The 15,942-nt window shown below is 35.0% G+C and overlaps 1 protein-coding gene across 1 annotated transcript in view; it reads left to right on the plus strand.

Moving 5' to 3' along the window:
* The first annotated feature begins 89 nt into the window (after positions 1-89).
* PI4K2B (phosphatidylinositol 4-kinase type 2 beta) overlaps positions 90-15,942 on the plus strand; it is a 17,947-nt gene continuing 2,094 nt past the window's right edge. The window contains exons 1-8 of the mRNA XM_009887648.1: positions 90-245; positions 5,669-5,869; positions 6,384-6,515; positions 7,933-8,086; positions 9,384-9,451; positions 9,960-10,059; positions 12,603-12,736; positions 13,813-13,872. Of these exons, the coding sequence (XP_009885950.1) occupies positions 111-245; positions 5,669-5,869; positions 6,384-6,515; positions 7,933-8,086; positions 9,384-9,451; positions 9,960-10,059; positions 12,603-12,736; positions 13,813-13,872 (984 nt within the window). The 5' untranslated portion in view covers positions 90-110. The remainder of the gene's footprint in view (positions 246-5,668; positions 5,870-6,383; positions 6,516-7,932; positions 8,087-9,383; positions 9,452-9,959; positions 10,060-12,602; positions 12,737-13,812; positions 13,873-15,942) is intronic.

Raw genomic sequence — 15,942 nt, forward strand, 5'->3', positions numbered from 1 at the left:
CTGTTAGCTTTTCAATGTGTTTATTTATGTTGTTGTCAATTCCTAGTACAAATTACACTTAGGAGTGCTTGTTTTCTTATTTTTCAGGGCATACAGGACATACTGCTGATATGAATATATTTTTAGATGATCCAGAGTTTGCAGAAATTATTCTGAGGGCAGAACAAGCTATAGAGTGTGGAGTTTTTCCAGAAAGAATCTCTCAAGGATCCAGTGGGAGTTACTTTGCCAAGGATCCAAAAGGGGTGAGCATGTTACTGCAAAGTCAATGACACTATCAGCAACAACTTTAAAATGGAAATTTAAAAATTCTATTTAAATGGAAATTCATTTAAATAAGTTGTTTGATAATTTATGGTATGCCAAAATCTATGTTGGAAAAATCAATGCAAGTAATATTTAGACTTCTAATTATGTCTTGCAGCATAAGCTAAGCCAAAATAACTATTATTTCTCTGTTGCAGTTTTATCATGTTTTGAATGATCTGCACCAAAGAAATAAGGAGAAAATAAAAGGGTCTCCTTATCCCTGAATTGCTTTTAGATGTTTCCTTTGTGCAGAATCTAACATTTTGTACATCTAAAAGCAATTCAGGGATTCCTTTGTGCAGAATCTAACATTTTGTTCTTTGTATGTTTTAATTGATTTTTGACAGAACTAAGCTTCTGATTTGTATACTGTCTAGGTTTCTGTTGCCAAGCCTCCTGTATTTTTATGTCTTTTCTCTTCAAATAGTCTTTTATTTAGGTCATGTCTCCTTCCTCCCATATGATTGGTAGATGGGCAAGAAGAGTGATATGAACACATCTGCCTTTTTACTTGTACTTGGCTGCTGAATCTTGGAAGATTTGGTTTCCCCTCCCTTAGTGGTAAATGATACCTTCGATAGCGATCATCAAAGAGGTGTCCTAAGGTTACTTTGAGACAGAGAAGTGATAGTTACCTGAATACCTTGCTTGAAAAGTAACGTTTGGTTAGCATTATAATGAGAAAATGATGTTTCAGACATGCTTTCACATTGTTTTCTTTAAATCAGAAATACTTTGTCTGCTTACTGATCTGTTCCAAAAAAGATGACTCCCAACCCCCACACCTTTGTTAACCTGTCATATTTGACTTTATTTTAAGCTTAGTCAGCAGTCTTCTGGTCTTAGGTAGATGTAGATGTTCATTAATCTTGAGGATCCCAGTTGTGTTAGACATGGAAATGTAACACTTTAAGTGCCTAAGTTTTCAGAACATACTCAAGATTGTTGTTCTTCCTCGCATCCCCAAAACGGTCATTTCTCATTTGTCTAGGAAGTATTTTTTTTGTTGTTGTTCAGCTTTTATTCATGTTATTGGTCATTACAGAATGTATTCCTGTTTTGCCACTTAATTTTCATAGGTGTTTGGTTTAATGCCACTTCTAGTTACAGTTTTTACACTTTATTGATGTGTGATTTTTAGAATAGTTACCTGACTTAAATTCACATATTTATTTGTATTATTTCTAAGATGGAAAGTGGCAGAGCTACCCCTTCTAAATCTTCAAAGAACTGCATGTTGCAGTTCATACTCCTGTGTTCCAGGAACACTTGTTAGTAATGACCCCCTTTGTTCTGGTGGAGGAGAGCCAAAGTAGATTGGGAAGGAGGGTCTCTCTCTCTGAAACTGGAAGGAAAAAAAAATTCTTTCTCTAATCACTTCATGGGATTCTTCCTGTTGTGTACAATGCTGTTAATATGAAAGTCTGTTCAAAGTTTCAGCAAGCTTTTAAAACTTCAGGTCACTTCCCTACTTCAGTAGTTTAGTCCTTTATAGGTTTTCAGGTTGTATACATTAATATTCAAACTTTATACTGCTTTTAAAGAGGTATTTAAAATTAGGATTATATCTAATTAAATACGCAATAGGAAAAAATCTGAATAAGTAACCGAATACTGGTTTAAATCATACTTTTTGAAAAAGTCAGTGCATGATGTGTCTAAAGAGTGTTCTATGCTGTTGTGCTAAAAAATGCTTTAAAATTGGTTAGTTGTGTTTTTGGAGTTTTTCTTAATGCTGTGCAATCGAGCTCTTTCATTCTTAGAAAGTTAGTAGCGAAATTAATAGGAAAAAAATCATACTTGTTCTGAATTTCCATATGTACAAATCTGTTTTGTCTGAAGACTCTCCAGACTGATTTTGCAGTTTTTTGGCAAATGTCTGGGAGACACACTGTGCCCTGGGGCTAATGAGAGAGTACTTACACATCATTTTTGTAACCATAGTATTTTGGATGGACCACCTTACTTCTTTGTTTCTTATGTGGTGATTTTCTTGTTGGTTTTACTTCTGTTTTGCAGTGAAGTGTTGTTTTTGTTTCTAGTTAAGTTCATAGTAGTGATTTGCTTTCCCCCACTGATTTAAATAAGCATTTAGGAGAAATGAAGCCTAAACAACACCTTTTTTTTTTTTTTATGCAGGGCAGAAAAATTTTATTGCAAAATATGAAACTATTTGCTCTCATGGCACTGTGAGAATAATGATACTGAGTTCCTAGCTGACTTTCAACTTTGTTTTTATTCTTTGCACTAAATTTGGAGTTTAGATAAATTTGTTATCCATATTAAAGGCCTGATGAAACTTCATTTTGTCAATAGTGCGACTCTCACTTGTAGAATGGATTTCAAATCCTGTTTGACAGAGTATTGCATCATTCTGCTTCAGACCAGTTTTGTGACTGGCTTTCTTCTCTTCTTCTTGAGTAATCTCCTCTTCCTTGTGCTGGGAAAGAGCTTATTAAAGACGTGCTAAGCCTTCTTACTGATCAGCTTCTGAAGTGTTTACCTACTCTAATACCAAGTTACCGGCAAAACAACCTGTTTCCAGTAGGTCATCTTATTTGCTGATTTGGGTCTATCAGAAAGATAAAGCAAAAATTGCCTAATTAAAAATTATTAACTTCCTGCATTTATTGCCATAGTTGTATACTGGTATGAAGTGGTTCAGTACTTAAGCAGCACAATTGCTGAAGTGTTGAATATTTCTGCATTTGTTGTTCATTGTGTAACCAATAAAGTAAAAGACATTGTGTCTGTTACAAACTGTTCTGCAATGTTTTTGATGGTTTAGCTATTGGCTATTTGGTAATGCCAATGGAGTCACTCTAGAAATTAATTTTGACTTGCAAAACTAAGGCTGGCCTTGGTTGGTTGTCTACATATTGAGCTTTCTGTTTCTGCTCTGGTCATCAACAGCAGCGGCTCTGCAAAATTTAGCAAGGTTCTAACTTCAGTGAAACATTGAAAACCATATCTAGATTTCACAGTGTAGCACAGTACGGTCCAGGCAAGTAGTGGAATGAGCTAAGCTCCTTTTTGAAATGGGCAGTTTGTAGAAAGTGTTATCCAAAGAGCAATTCAGAAAAGAGATGATTAATGGCTGGGCATATCATAGAATCATAGAATGGTTTAGGTTGGAAGGGGACCTTAAAGATCATCTAGTGCCAGCCCCCCTGCCCTGGGCAGGGACACCTCCCACTAGACTTGGTTGCTCAAATATACTGCCAAATATGCCACTACATTTCTGGGAAATTAGAAGCTGCTAGCTTTGTTTTGAGCAGGTAGATATCTGTGATTCAATATGAAAAAAAAAAAAAACAAACCCAAACTCTTTAGCAATTCTAAACCTAACATTAGAATTTTGACTAAACTAGTATACCAAGTAAATTCAGTTTCCAAAGTGTTGCGACTTATAATAAAAAAAAATAGTAAAGTGTTCAGAGAACATCCTGGCCTTTCAAGTTGCACAGAATATTTACTGTAAATGTAACTTTTTGTGTAGGTCTAAATTGAGTTGAGTCTGTGCAGTTGCATAGAGCTTGCTTATGATTTTAAATGTAACCTTAGAATCACAGATAACAGCGTACTGAAAACCAGAGAATTTTTGTAAATTTGTTTCCTGTCCCTGTTGATAGGAAACTTTTATAAGATGAATGCAAATAGTGATATTTCATAACTTATTTCTCATGGTAGTTGATGGGAGTAAATCAAAATAAATGGACAATACAGGTGATGCTACTAATGCCTGGCATCTTGTGTAATCTGTTTAGAAACTGAATGAAACAAGTTCTGTGTATTTAGTTTGTCTCGGACAAAGCAGGATTGTCTTGAGCAATCTTGGATGAGTTAGATTCTCTTGGACAAAGTGGGTGAAAATTCTCTAGAAGCTAGGACGACTAGTAACGTTGTCTTCCTAATCTAGTTGAATCAGCAGTTACTGAAGCAAGATGCTGGTTTCTCACTGCCAGCAAACTTGTTCACGACTTAATAGTGTAAATCAGCTATGAGTGTTGGTGCAACAACTGGCAGTGTTTAGCTTATTGAGATATGCACTTTTTTGATAAGGATTCAGGAAAGTACTAATATGTGAAAATGCTTCTGAAACAGTTGTTCTTAAATATGGTCCTGTGAGAAGGAATGAAGGTATGGCATTTCTACAGCATTTCACTTGAGCTATAGAAGAGTCAATACATGAACTTCATGCACTAGGCTAAAGTTTATCACAGACAATTGGAAGGTTATATATTTTAGTGTGGTAATAATCTTGTGGTTTGAAGTTAACAAATATAGTCACGTGTTGAAAGCACCTTGAGAAATCATCTATGTAATGCCTGTGTTGTGGAGCAGGACCGTCTTAACATGATTCCTGATGAATGTCTAACTAAACTGTTGTTAGCGACATTCTGTTTTGGAGCCTTCACAACCTGGCAGCCTGCTTGAGTCTTGAGCCACTCTTGAGGTTCAAAAGGGTTTTTTCTTTGCAACTTATCTGCTGGGATTTAAGCCTATCATTTTTTGGCTCGTTAATAGTAAATGTGGTGTTCTTTTTTTCTCTATAGCAACCTGTTACATAGTTCATCGTGCCCCATTTTCTCTTCGGGTAAACAATCCCTGTTCATACAGTCTTTCATTATTCACATTTTTTGTGCTTATTCGCATTGTTTTTCCAACTTTCTTCAGTTTGTTAACAGATTTCTTGAAGCATAGTGTCCAAAATTGGACGCAGTACTCTGAGTAATTTTAAGCTTGTCTCCAATGTGAATGGTGGCTGATACTGTGAACCATTGTCAGCTTTGAGTTGAGGAATCTACAGCAGTGGTAAATGACACCACTCTTCAGAACTGCAAAGTGCAGAACATTTTGATCCATTCTAACTTAAAGCAGTAAATAAAATAGATATAAAAGAGAAAAGATAACATTTGAGTATTAGCATTCTGTATGTTTGTCACTTTCCTGGAACCATTGTGTGTCTGCCTGAAATATATTGTCAACGAGTTAATTGGTGGGCTGAAAATGATTTTTTTAAAGCTACTTTTAAAAAGTCCTTTTTTAAAAACTTAGAGTATAAAAAAAAGTATATTCTAAAATGCAGTCTTCTAATTTTGAAAATCTAGTAAATGCTACCTGGTTTTGATTTTTCTCTTATGAAGAGGTTATTTTGAATTTGTACTACTAGAAAAGCATTTGATGATAAATTTGTCTGGAATACCATTTTGTTTTATTATTTCATCATCTAAAAGGACTGACTAAAATGCAAGGTAGAGTATCTAAAATGATTTTGAAAATTAGTTATTTGAAAGTACTGGTTAATCTGTTGTAACTCAAAGCATTCATACTTTGATTTTTATATCATTTATCCTAGAAAATTATTGGAGTGTTCAAACCAAAATCTGAAGAGCCTTATGGACATCTAAATCCAAAATGGACCAAATATTTTCACAAAGTTTGTTGTCCTTGCTGCTTTGGCAGAGGCTGCCTCGTTCCAAATCAGGGATACCTCTCTGAAGCTGGTGCCTATCTTGTGGATGACAAGCTGGGGCTCGGAGTTGTACCTAAAACTAAGGTAAAAGTTAAAATACATAAATTATTGAATGCAAAAAATAAATAGTGACAGATTTGTCAGTCTCTAGACTGTAGGTGTCAAGACATGCTTGTATATCATGCATTATCCCTAAGTCATGTATAAATTAGTGCAAGTCCAAAAGTGCAGTGGTTTGATATAGAAATAGTGACTGTGACTTTTGTTTTAAAGGATAAGTTTGTAATCTGAATTGAATCTCTTTTTTGGAACCACTTCAGTTTCTAGCATTTTCTGCCATTTTTTGCATCATGTTTTGGTGAGATGCATCAGAATTGCAAAAAGCAGCATATAAAGATTCCCACTTATAACTTTGTTACCACATCTTTGTTTGAGATACGTAAAATAGCAAATATTCACCTTTTTGTTTAAAATTTATCTGTTGGAAATGCCTGATGCTGTCTTTTTGCTTTTTTGACAACCAAGCACAAAATTTACTGTGAACTTATAATTGGAATAATAAGGAATTCTGAGCTGTTTTTAACTTTCATTTTTGAAGGTCGTCTGGCTTGTGAGTGAGACCTTTAATTACAGTGCAATAGATCGTGCAAAGTCAAGAGGAAAAAAATATGCTTTAGAGAAAGTGCCAAAAGTTGCTAAAAAATTTAATCGAATTGGACTACCTCCTAAGGTAAGATGAAAAATAAGTGATTTGTACATTTCCTGATTCTTATACAAAACCTTGAATTAAAAAAAAAGAATATTTGTAGTTAACTTCAACAGTAGAAGAAAAACCTTATTGCTTGTTGAAAACTATTTCTGAGTGACTGAAGTTTGATAAATATCACTGTTTCTACGCAAAATCTTTCCGTTACATCAGTCCTTCATTTGACCTACTTTAAAAACCTTACCACTTTTTGTATCAGTCTGCAGTCTGGCTGTTGGCTGGAGGAGTAACAAGTTGAATTGTTGTCTACCTTTCACTGTGTTTTTTCTTTTTCTTGACTGTTTAGTACGTTTCATTTCAGTATCATGTTTTTATATTGTCCCCTGCATTTTATCTAGTTCTTTCATTTTTCCTAAATATTTTTTTCCTTCTTTTGTTTGTTTTATTCTTTTAGGTATCCTATTGTTGTGTTCATCCTACCTTTCTTTTGTCGTGTGTAGTACTCTGCTGACTAAAACCTCTCATAATTCTTGCCTAATGAGCCTTATTTTATCCCCAAAACATCACCACGGTGTTCTACTCCTAAACTTTTAAAACACGTTATTTACAACTTGGGTAATCCACTTGTGTCATCTTCCAGCAATTTTGATCCATGTGACATACGTTATGCAAGCTTGTATCAGCATGGTTATTCCACATGCTATCTGTTTATCCATGTCTCTGCACGTGTGCATCTGTCTGCATTTCACTTCTCAAATATTTAAGTTCTCTTTTGAATTTTAATCTTGAGCACTTTTTCTGTTGCCCACACATGTGGAGCCTATGCCATCTGTAGTTTTCTTCCTTGGGCTTTTTTTGGAAATATATTTCAGCCATTTTAATGCAAAAAGTGTCTGTCATGAAAAAATGGTTAGTGCTGCTATTCTCATCAATGAAACTTAAAGCTTTTCAAAGGAAGATTTTCTTCCTGTAATTTTTGGTGAGTTTCCCATGAACTATTGAATCCAGTGTTTCCAATGAAAAAGAGAATAGATGCTACTTCTTCCTCTGTGTGTCAAATATTGTTCGTAATACTGAGTGTTCATTTATGTGGAGCTGTCTGGCTACATATTATTCCTGGTAAACTCGGTCAGTGCTTAAACAAATATTAAAACAAAAAAAAGTCACCAAAAACCTCAGGAAAAAAGCCTCATTATTTGAGTCTTACTTTTTTTAGTAAATTCTAATGAAAGTGAAACTTTCATTATGAATGAAAGTGAAACTACTTAGTAATTTTTTTTTAATGTCATATTTTATTTAAATAAAAAAATTATTTTTTTTAATGTAAAAAAAAATTATTTTTTTAATTTAAAGTGTATAATCAGTTCTTTTTGTTAATGTTAAGATTAGTTGTGTGGCCTACCCAAGTGCATTTTCCAAATGCAGTTTCTTGATGTTACAGGTTGGCTCCTTCCAGCTGTTTGTTGAAGGATATAAGGAAGCTGACTACTGGCTCAGGAAGTTTGAAACTGATCCTTTACCTGAGAACACAAGGAAAGAATTTCAGTCACAGTTTGAAAGATTGGTTATCTTGGATTATGTCATCAGAAATACAGGTATTATTAGGATAATGGATGGTGGAGTTTCAGGAACCATAAGAAAAGCCGTGGCTACCATTGCTTTTAAGCTAAGCTGGAGCTGATAACAGCACAGTTTTGCATCAGTGCAAAATAGTTCATATTCATTGTGACTGGGCACTGAACTTCAACTGTGTTGTCTATCTCTCAGTTCTCCTCCATTCTTGTTTCTTTCACTGAGAAGCTAGGGTTCTTCTGTTGACTGCCTAGGTGATTTATTTCCTCAAGAATCCAAAGACAATTTTATATTTAAAATACTTCCTTTACTGCTTTGTCAGAGGTGTGCATCTTTGCTCTTCTTCAGATATACCAGCTCTAGTTAATTTCCTTTTCTTAAATTCACTTATTGGAAAGGAATTCAGCTGAAAATAAGTCACTCTAACATACGGCTTTTTAGAAGCAAACTAAAAGAAAGTCTCATAAGAATGTAATACTTACTAGATGCTGCTATGATCTGTCAGCTTTATCAAATGGATCTTGGTGTTTCCAAACTGTGTCCTATGTGTCCTATGACTTTCTTAAAATTGTAAGATAAATACTCAAAATGCAAAACCTCATTACATGGATGATTTTACCTTCATCTAATATATGCAATCATGATAGAATATGAAAGTCTTCTGATGGATGTTTAACTAAACTTAAGGGACCACCTTAAGATGACAGGAGGACCTACAAATCCATGCAGTCATCCTCTGTCTGAAAGACCTTGTCAAAGTCTTCAATGTCTCAATTTTGTCTGAATGGTGCAGATATTTTTAGCTTCTGAAAGGCTCTTCGGTTTTTTTCCCCCCTCCATCTTTGAACAGTATGTTTTCTCCATGTAATCAAACATCAAACTGTCTATAATTTTGGAGAGCCTCTCTCTTTCCCCATCAGCATTAAAACAAGTTTAAAAATTAAGTCATTGTGGTGGCGGCTGCTGCTGCTGACAGTCTTTTCACCAGGAAAAGTGCACACTACAGCCAATCTTTCTGCATAAAGTGGATGAAAATAGTTGCTCTTAGCTTTCCTGATATTTTGATGTATATTCAGCCAGTTGGGGAAACTAAAGCAGTAATACATACCTAAAAACACTTGGTAAATTTTTGGTCTTTCCAGTAAATCAAACATTTTAGTAAAGCTAAAACCCATGTATTGTGATGAAAAAAACTTTTTGAATGGTTTTGCCTGACTCCTTTGGTAAATCCTCAGTTTACAATATTAGTCATTGTATATCACTTTTGATGATTATTTCTTTATAAATAACACGTTGTGACATGCATTTTCTTGTTTAAAGACAGAGGTAACGATAACTGGTTAGTCAGGTACGAAAAACAAGATGATGGACTTGATCTGTCAGATAAGGTAAGAAAATGATAACTCTGAAACTTATGTTCTTTAAATTGTTTAGTTTTATAACTTGGTCTTGCAGGGGGTTAAGTACGTGGCTTTAATCCTAGTGCATGATCTCAAGAAATACAATAACTGCAAATTATTCTAGGTGAAAAGATTGAAAAGATATTTTGATTGGACTAGCCTGGATGGAACGTGCTAGAAGTTATTTTTATTGTTCTGTATTTTTTCTTTATTAGCTTGGGCTATATTAATAAAAAAAACTGCCCACCATTGCTCAAGCATATTTCTTCAGCTGTTTATGTGCTCTGCTTATCCTGTATTTGGGGGGAAGAGCTCCTTTTTAATGGTAGTAGAGTAAGAATTATGTGTGCTGGAGTTTATTTGGATACTCCTTTATATTGTAGAGGTTGACTTAAAGCAGTGAAGTTACAAAGTATATTATTGAGTATTTTTAATGTATTTCACTATTTTTGTAAGCACTTAGGTATCACTTATTTTTGAAATATTCCTTCCATAGGATAGCGAATGGACTATAACTAAAGAATCTACTATTAAAATTGCTGCAATTGACAACGGTTTAGCATTTCCTTTTAAGCATCCTGATGAGTGGAGGGCATGTAAGTATTGCATTCTTCAATCATCTTCCTTTTGGGAGAGTAACTTCCAAATAAGATTTTTTTTATTTGGGTTGTTGTAGTAAGAAACTAAGAAGTCATCACTGTAGTTATATATTAAATTTTTAAATAATGTACTCTCCTTCAGAAAGTTAACAACAAATGCCACTTTTGCAGTCCCATATGTGATTTGGTCCTTGTTCATATTTTTTTATCCTTATACCTTTAAACAATATTAATACATGGATATTCATAAACATACTACTGTATGTAAACTGACTGGTGGAACTGGAAAAATTTAGCGACACATTTGTCATGTGTTTTTTTGAAAACCATGGTATAAAATTACTTGAGTGCAAGGATATTCAAGTTGTCTCTCTAATGGACAAATTTCTATTTCAATACAAAGGGCACTGTTGTAGGTGAACAAGTAGACAAGTTCATACTATTTTTACTTGTTCTCAGCTTTAGCTTGCTTTGTAGAAGTTAACTTTTGAGCAGACTGGAAATTGATATTATTGTTAAAGCTAGGTTACTTCTGACCATATCTCTGACTACTTATAGCTTAGGAGGAAGTACCCAACAGGGTTGAAAATTATTTCTGTTGACTATTAGCCAATTGGGTAATTATGGCAGTTAAGTGTGGGCTAGTTTTGCTGTCAAAAGGCTTGTTAATTACCACACCCAGAGCTCTGCGTAGTTTCTATCTTGATACTCAGTAGTTACTCTTAGCTGCAGTCTCCTCTGCAGCTGTTCTAGAGGCATGGCAATTATTGCTTGTTTTATACCATCTTTCACATCAGCATCAAAAGTAATAAACTTGGATGGTCCTTTAGAGTTCTTTTGCGGTTGGACAAGTGTGTGACAATTCTGTAAAGGTGAACTTGTAGCATAATGTTGTTTAAAATCACAGGATCTTGAGGGGTAGAGCATATTTTCATGATGACTAGAGCTGGTTGATCATCAAGGATAACCTTCTCAAAGCCAGAGAAGAACCTGTCCAAAAGGCAGGAAGATGGTTCAACATAGATGAACAGGGAACTCCTGACTGAACTGGGATGCAAAAATTAGGTACATTTAAAAAAAAAAAAGGGTATAGAGATTCCCTGGAAAAACAGAGACTTTGTCCAGAAGTGCAAGAATGGAGTCTGGAATGTCAAAGCTCAGCTGGAGTAAAGCTGGCAGAGGACATGAAGGGCAACAAGAAATGCTTAAGTAAATTAGAAGTGAGAGTGACACTGATGAAAAGTGCAACAAGGACCTGAAGACAAAAGGCCTAAGAAAGAGCAAGTTACTTAATACTGACTTTGCCTCAGTTTTCACTTGTAAGATTTGCTCTTGGGTCTCAGAGCTCATAAGCAGAGCCTCTGCGAATGAATCATTACCCAAAGCAGAAGAAAGGGAGCACTTAAGCAAATTGGGCATACAGAAATTTGTAGGAGTAGACGGGATGCATTGGAGACACGGTGGGAACTGGCTGATGTTACTGTGAGGCTGTTTTCCCATCACTATCGACAGACTGTAGTAATGTGGGAGGTTGCTGATGACTAGGAAAAGGTAAGTATCCTATCTATCTTTGAGAAGGGCAAGATGCAGGGTACAAAGAATGATGGGGTAGCCAGCTTAACCTCAGTCCCCATGAAGATTGTGGAATGAATCCTCCTGGAAGCTGTGTTCAAGCACATGAAGAACAAGAAGGTGATGGGGAAGGCAGCAGGAAACTCTGCTTGACTGCTTAGACAGCTTGTACTAAGATGACTGGTTCAGTGGATGAGGGAAGGGCAGTGAATACTGATTTTTCTTTGACTTTTGCGAGGCCTTCTGCGTGGTATCTCATAGTATTCTTGTAGTCAAATGTGAGATACGAACTGGACTAAGAGGTTGTGAGGTGGGTGGAAAACTGGCTGGGCTGTCAGACTCAGAGCTGTGAGCAGTGTTAGGAAGTTTGATGGGTGGCCTGCTACTAGTGATGTTCCTCAGTTCCTGCAACTGGTACTGTTTGTCTTGTTTAACATCTGGTAATATTAATTACTCTTACAATATGTCTTGGAAAAGCTGCTTAAGAGCAATTATGTGAAAAGTTAAGAATGTTTTTCGCAGCAGGCTTAAAATAAGGCATTTTGATAGACTAAACATTTTATTAAAAAATAGTGGCTACTTTTTTTGTTAATTCTTAGTATGAGTCAAATAAGAATATTTTAGATGTTTGATTGTGGCCACTATTTTACTCCAAAGGAAACTGCATTGCTAAACTAGGAGAAGGCCTCTACTGTTGCTTACGCTATTTAATTTATATGCCTTTTTTTACTTACTTCTTCAACTAAATGTTTATTACTTAAAACATATTTTCACTGTTTGGAAAAAAGGCTAAGTAGTTGTAAAGCTGCTTTTGTAACTGTAGCCAAAAGAGGTATATGGGGTAACAATGTTGTGAAAAATGGTGTGTTACTGCAGATTTCCAGTAGGCAGCAGTATGAGTAGTAAGCACTTGAGTATTTCATTTTTGCCTGTTGTTAATCAGTAAACGTACTGATTTTCTTCATTAGATCCTTTTCACTGGGCTTGGCTGCCTCAAGCGAAAGTTCCTTTCTCTCAGGAGACCAGAGACTTAGTTCTTCCTCGCATTTCTGATATGAACTTCGTACAGGATCTTTGTGAAGATCTTTATGAACTATTTAAGGTGAATTGAGTGCTTCTTTGAATAGAGCATTACTGAAATAGCTAATACCTGTAATGGAGCAATTGGATGGTTTTTCTTGTTATGAATTTAACTTCTTTATGTCATCGTACTGTGTTATTTTAGCTTTAACACTGGCATGGCAGAAAGGGTTTATATAATTAAGAGGAAACTGTCACTAATGTGGCTAACTGACAATGATCAGCTCATCTGAAGACATAATTACCTTTTATATTTCTGTTTCACATAATCAAATAAAGCTAGTTAACTCTTGTAGCACAAATCTGTGTAAAAACTCCATTTAACATACCTGTGTGGTGTGTATACACTTAAGATAAACTGTAGCAACCTGAGGAAATCATGTATTTAGTGTAACTTAAAGTAACTGCATACCTTTCATATACTTAATTTTACATACATGTATTGTGTGAAGTTGATGCTGGAATCTTGACCATGTTTAAAGTAAGTCAAACTTACTTTAAAGATACTGAAACTGTGCTACAATCTTGACATGTGAAGGAGCCTCCTTCTCTGAAACATTCCTTAAACAATTGTGTCAGATGTTCAAGTGAAATAACCCAAATGGTCAGGATGGAAAGAAATGGAAATTTTAAACTTTCAATGAAAATGCAGCTGGAATGTCAAAACTAGATCCTGAAACACATTTGCAGCATTTGCGTCTTTGACGCAGTTGTATTCAAAGTGACTCTGGGTTGTCTGTTAAACCCAGTGGCAACTGAAGTATTTAATAAATCTGAAGGAGGAATTATTCTTTTGTGAAAGTACAGGTGAGACAGAGCGGTGTAACGTTATGAAATGGTATTAAGACTACTTACCAATGCCCTGAAGTGGTATCCACTGATGTATTTTATGGTGTGGAACATCCTTTATTTTCACGTATGTAAATTTGCTGCAATAAATAGACCTTTTTGTGGGTCATACTATGACTATTTGAAGCTTCCAAAAATTATAAGGGTGAATATGACTACGCGTGTTATGAAATTGATGAATTTGCATGCTAAATATAGACCTAAAAAGAAATGGGTCATTTCCTGTAATAACTGTTCTTTTTCTTAAAGACTGATAAAGGATTTGACAAGGCTACTTTTGAAAACCAAATGTCTGTTATGAGGGGTCAGGTAAGACCACTTTTTACATTTTTATTTATGTATTTAATTTGTCATCAATTTTCAGCTGTTTTTAGAGCTACAAAAACTGACTCCTATTGAATTGAAAGACACTTGAAAGTATTTTCATCTGAGAAGACTAAATTTCTTTCTAGCATTTGTTCTTATTTGCATATAGATGAGAGAGAAGAAAGTGTATAGAAGATTTTCTTAAATAACATAATTGTGTTTTATTGTTTTTGTGGGGGGTAGGGGAGGACTTAATTACCTATCTATTCTTAGAAGGTGTTTTAAAAATGAAACACTGAAGAAGAGTCATAAACTTGGATGGCAAATTTGGTGGGTAATTCTGTTATGTTATTAAAATAAACGCGACTTTATTTTGGAGTGTCAACTTGATAATTGAAATACTTCTCACAAGAAAGCAGTGTTAGGTAATAAAATTTCTTAATCCTAGCAAATGTCAGAACCATACTTGGAACTGATCCAGCCATTTTCAGATTAGAAATTTGACAATAATTAAGTGTTGTGGGTTTTTTTTCTTAATACTGAAACAAGAGAGGGGAAGGGTTTCTCCATCTTTTTCCTTTTTTAAAATTTAAGACTGGTGTGATATACTGGAAAACATGCTTTAGCTAAGAATAAATTATTCAGTTCGTTGTAGGCATAAAACAGCGATCTGTGAAAATGTAAGGGAATTGGACTAGATAAATTAATAGTCCCATTTGCCCTGAATTTATTGAAACTGACTTGTGTGTTCATAAATTCAGCATGGGTAGTTTAAAGCCAGACGCTCGCAGTTCCTAGGAGTGGCTTAATCTGACCTTTCTCTGTAGAGTTTCCTCTATCGAGAAGTACCTTGCACAAGACTGCAGCTCTGCTTAGTCAAACATAATCCTAGTGAACATTAGTTACGTGTGGTGGCTAAAAGCCAGCAAATCCTACTTATTAGATTGAATTACAGGATTTACTTCTGAAATAACTTTTCTGAGAAGTTTGTGCAGTCACTGGAAGGTCACTTCTGAAGTATTTATCCATTTTAAACTGTGTTAAGTAGCTTTTTTTTAGTGATGAGACAATTTGCTACAGGGAATCCATTATTTAACAAAAAGCCTAAGGAAAAAAAACTTGATCTATATAATTGAGAGACAGATCTAGCTAAGATTGTCTAAATTAATTTCCCATCATAAAGGCTGCATCTGGACCGTTTCTTTGCACCCTTTCCCTGAGGTGGATTTTGGCAGAGATTTGGGGTTTTTGTTGGTTTGTTTTGGTTTGGGTTTTTTGGTGTTGGTTTTTGTTTGTTTGTTTTTTTTTTGTTAAATCACTCTCTAGCTATACAAGAATGTGTTTCACTGTGGGAGATGTCAAGTTTTCAGGCATGGATTTAGCAAATAAATGCAGATAATGAGTTATTCTTGGATGTGATTAGAAATACATCGGCAAATGATGCCTTATAGCAAGCATTGTAGACTTACTTTTGGTGTAAAACCAAAGTATGTTACAAGGGCATTATAGAAGAGCTGGATATCTAGATCATGGATAATGGAATGATAATGACATGATAATGGATTCATTCAGTTAAGATGAATGTGCAGGGTAGCCAAAACATCTGTAAATGCATCCTTAAAAATAAAAACTTAGATTAGAAAACTAAGAATTAGAAAATGAAGAATCTAGTTGATAAAGATAAAGAGGCTGAAGAGAAATATATCTTGCACATAAGGGGCAAGATCTTTGAGGAACCAAAAGTAGTTAGAAGCATATTTTTGTGAAGGGGGGGGCGTGCGTGAAATATTGGAAAGGGTTTCAAACCCAAGATAAACAATTTTCTCAAGAATATAGAGACAAAGCAACCAGGTAATGCAGATCTGAAAATGTAAATATCAGGTGGACTGGCTGAAAAAGTCAAATTGCCATAAACCATGCAAATGACTTTACCTGTCAGGGGCCTTCAGCCATGAAAGTGCAGAATGAGCAAAGGATCAGTAAGTCGCACAAGGAAGAAAAGGGTGTTGTGTAGGGGGAAAAAAGGGTTGATATTAAAGATAATGCAAGTGTGTCACCAGAACTAAATTGAAT

Source organism: Charadrius vociferus, unplaced genomic scaffold, assembly GCF_000708025.1.
Source record: "Charadrius vociferus isolate BGI_N301 unplaced genomic scaffold, ASM70802v2 scaffold306, whole genome shotgun sequence".
Taxonomy (NCBI): Eukaryota; Metazoa; Chordata; class Aves; order Charadriiformes; family Charadriidae; genus Charadrius; species Charadrius vociferus.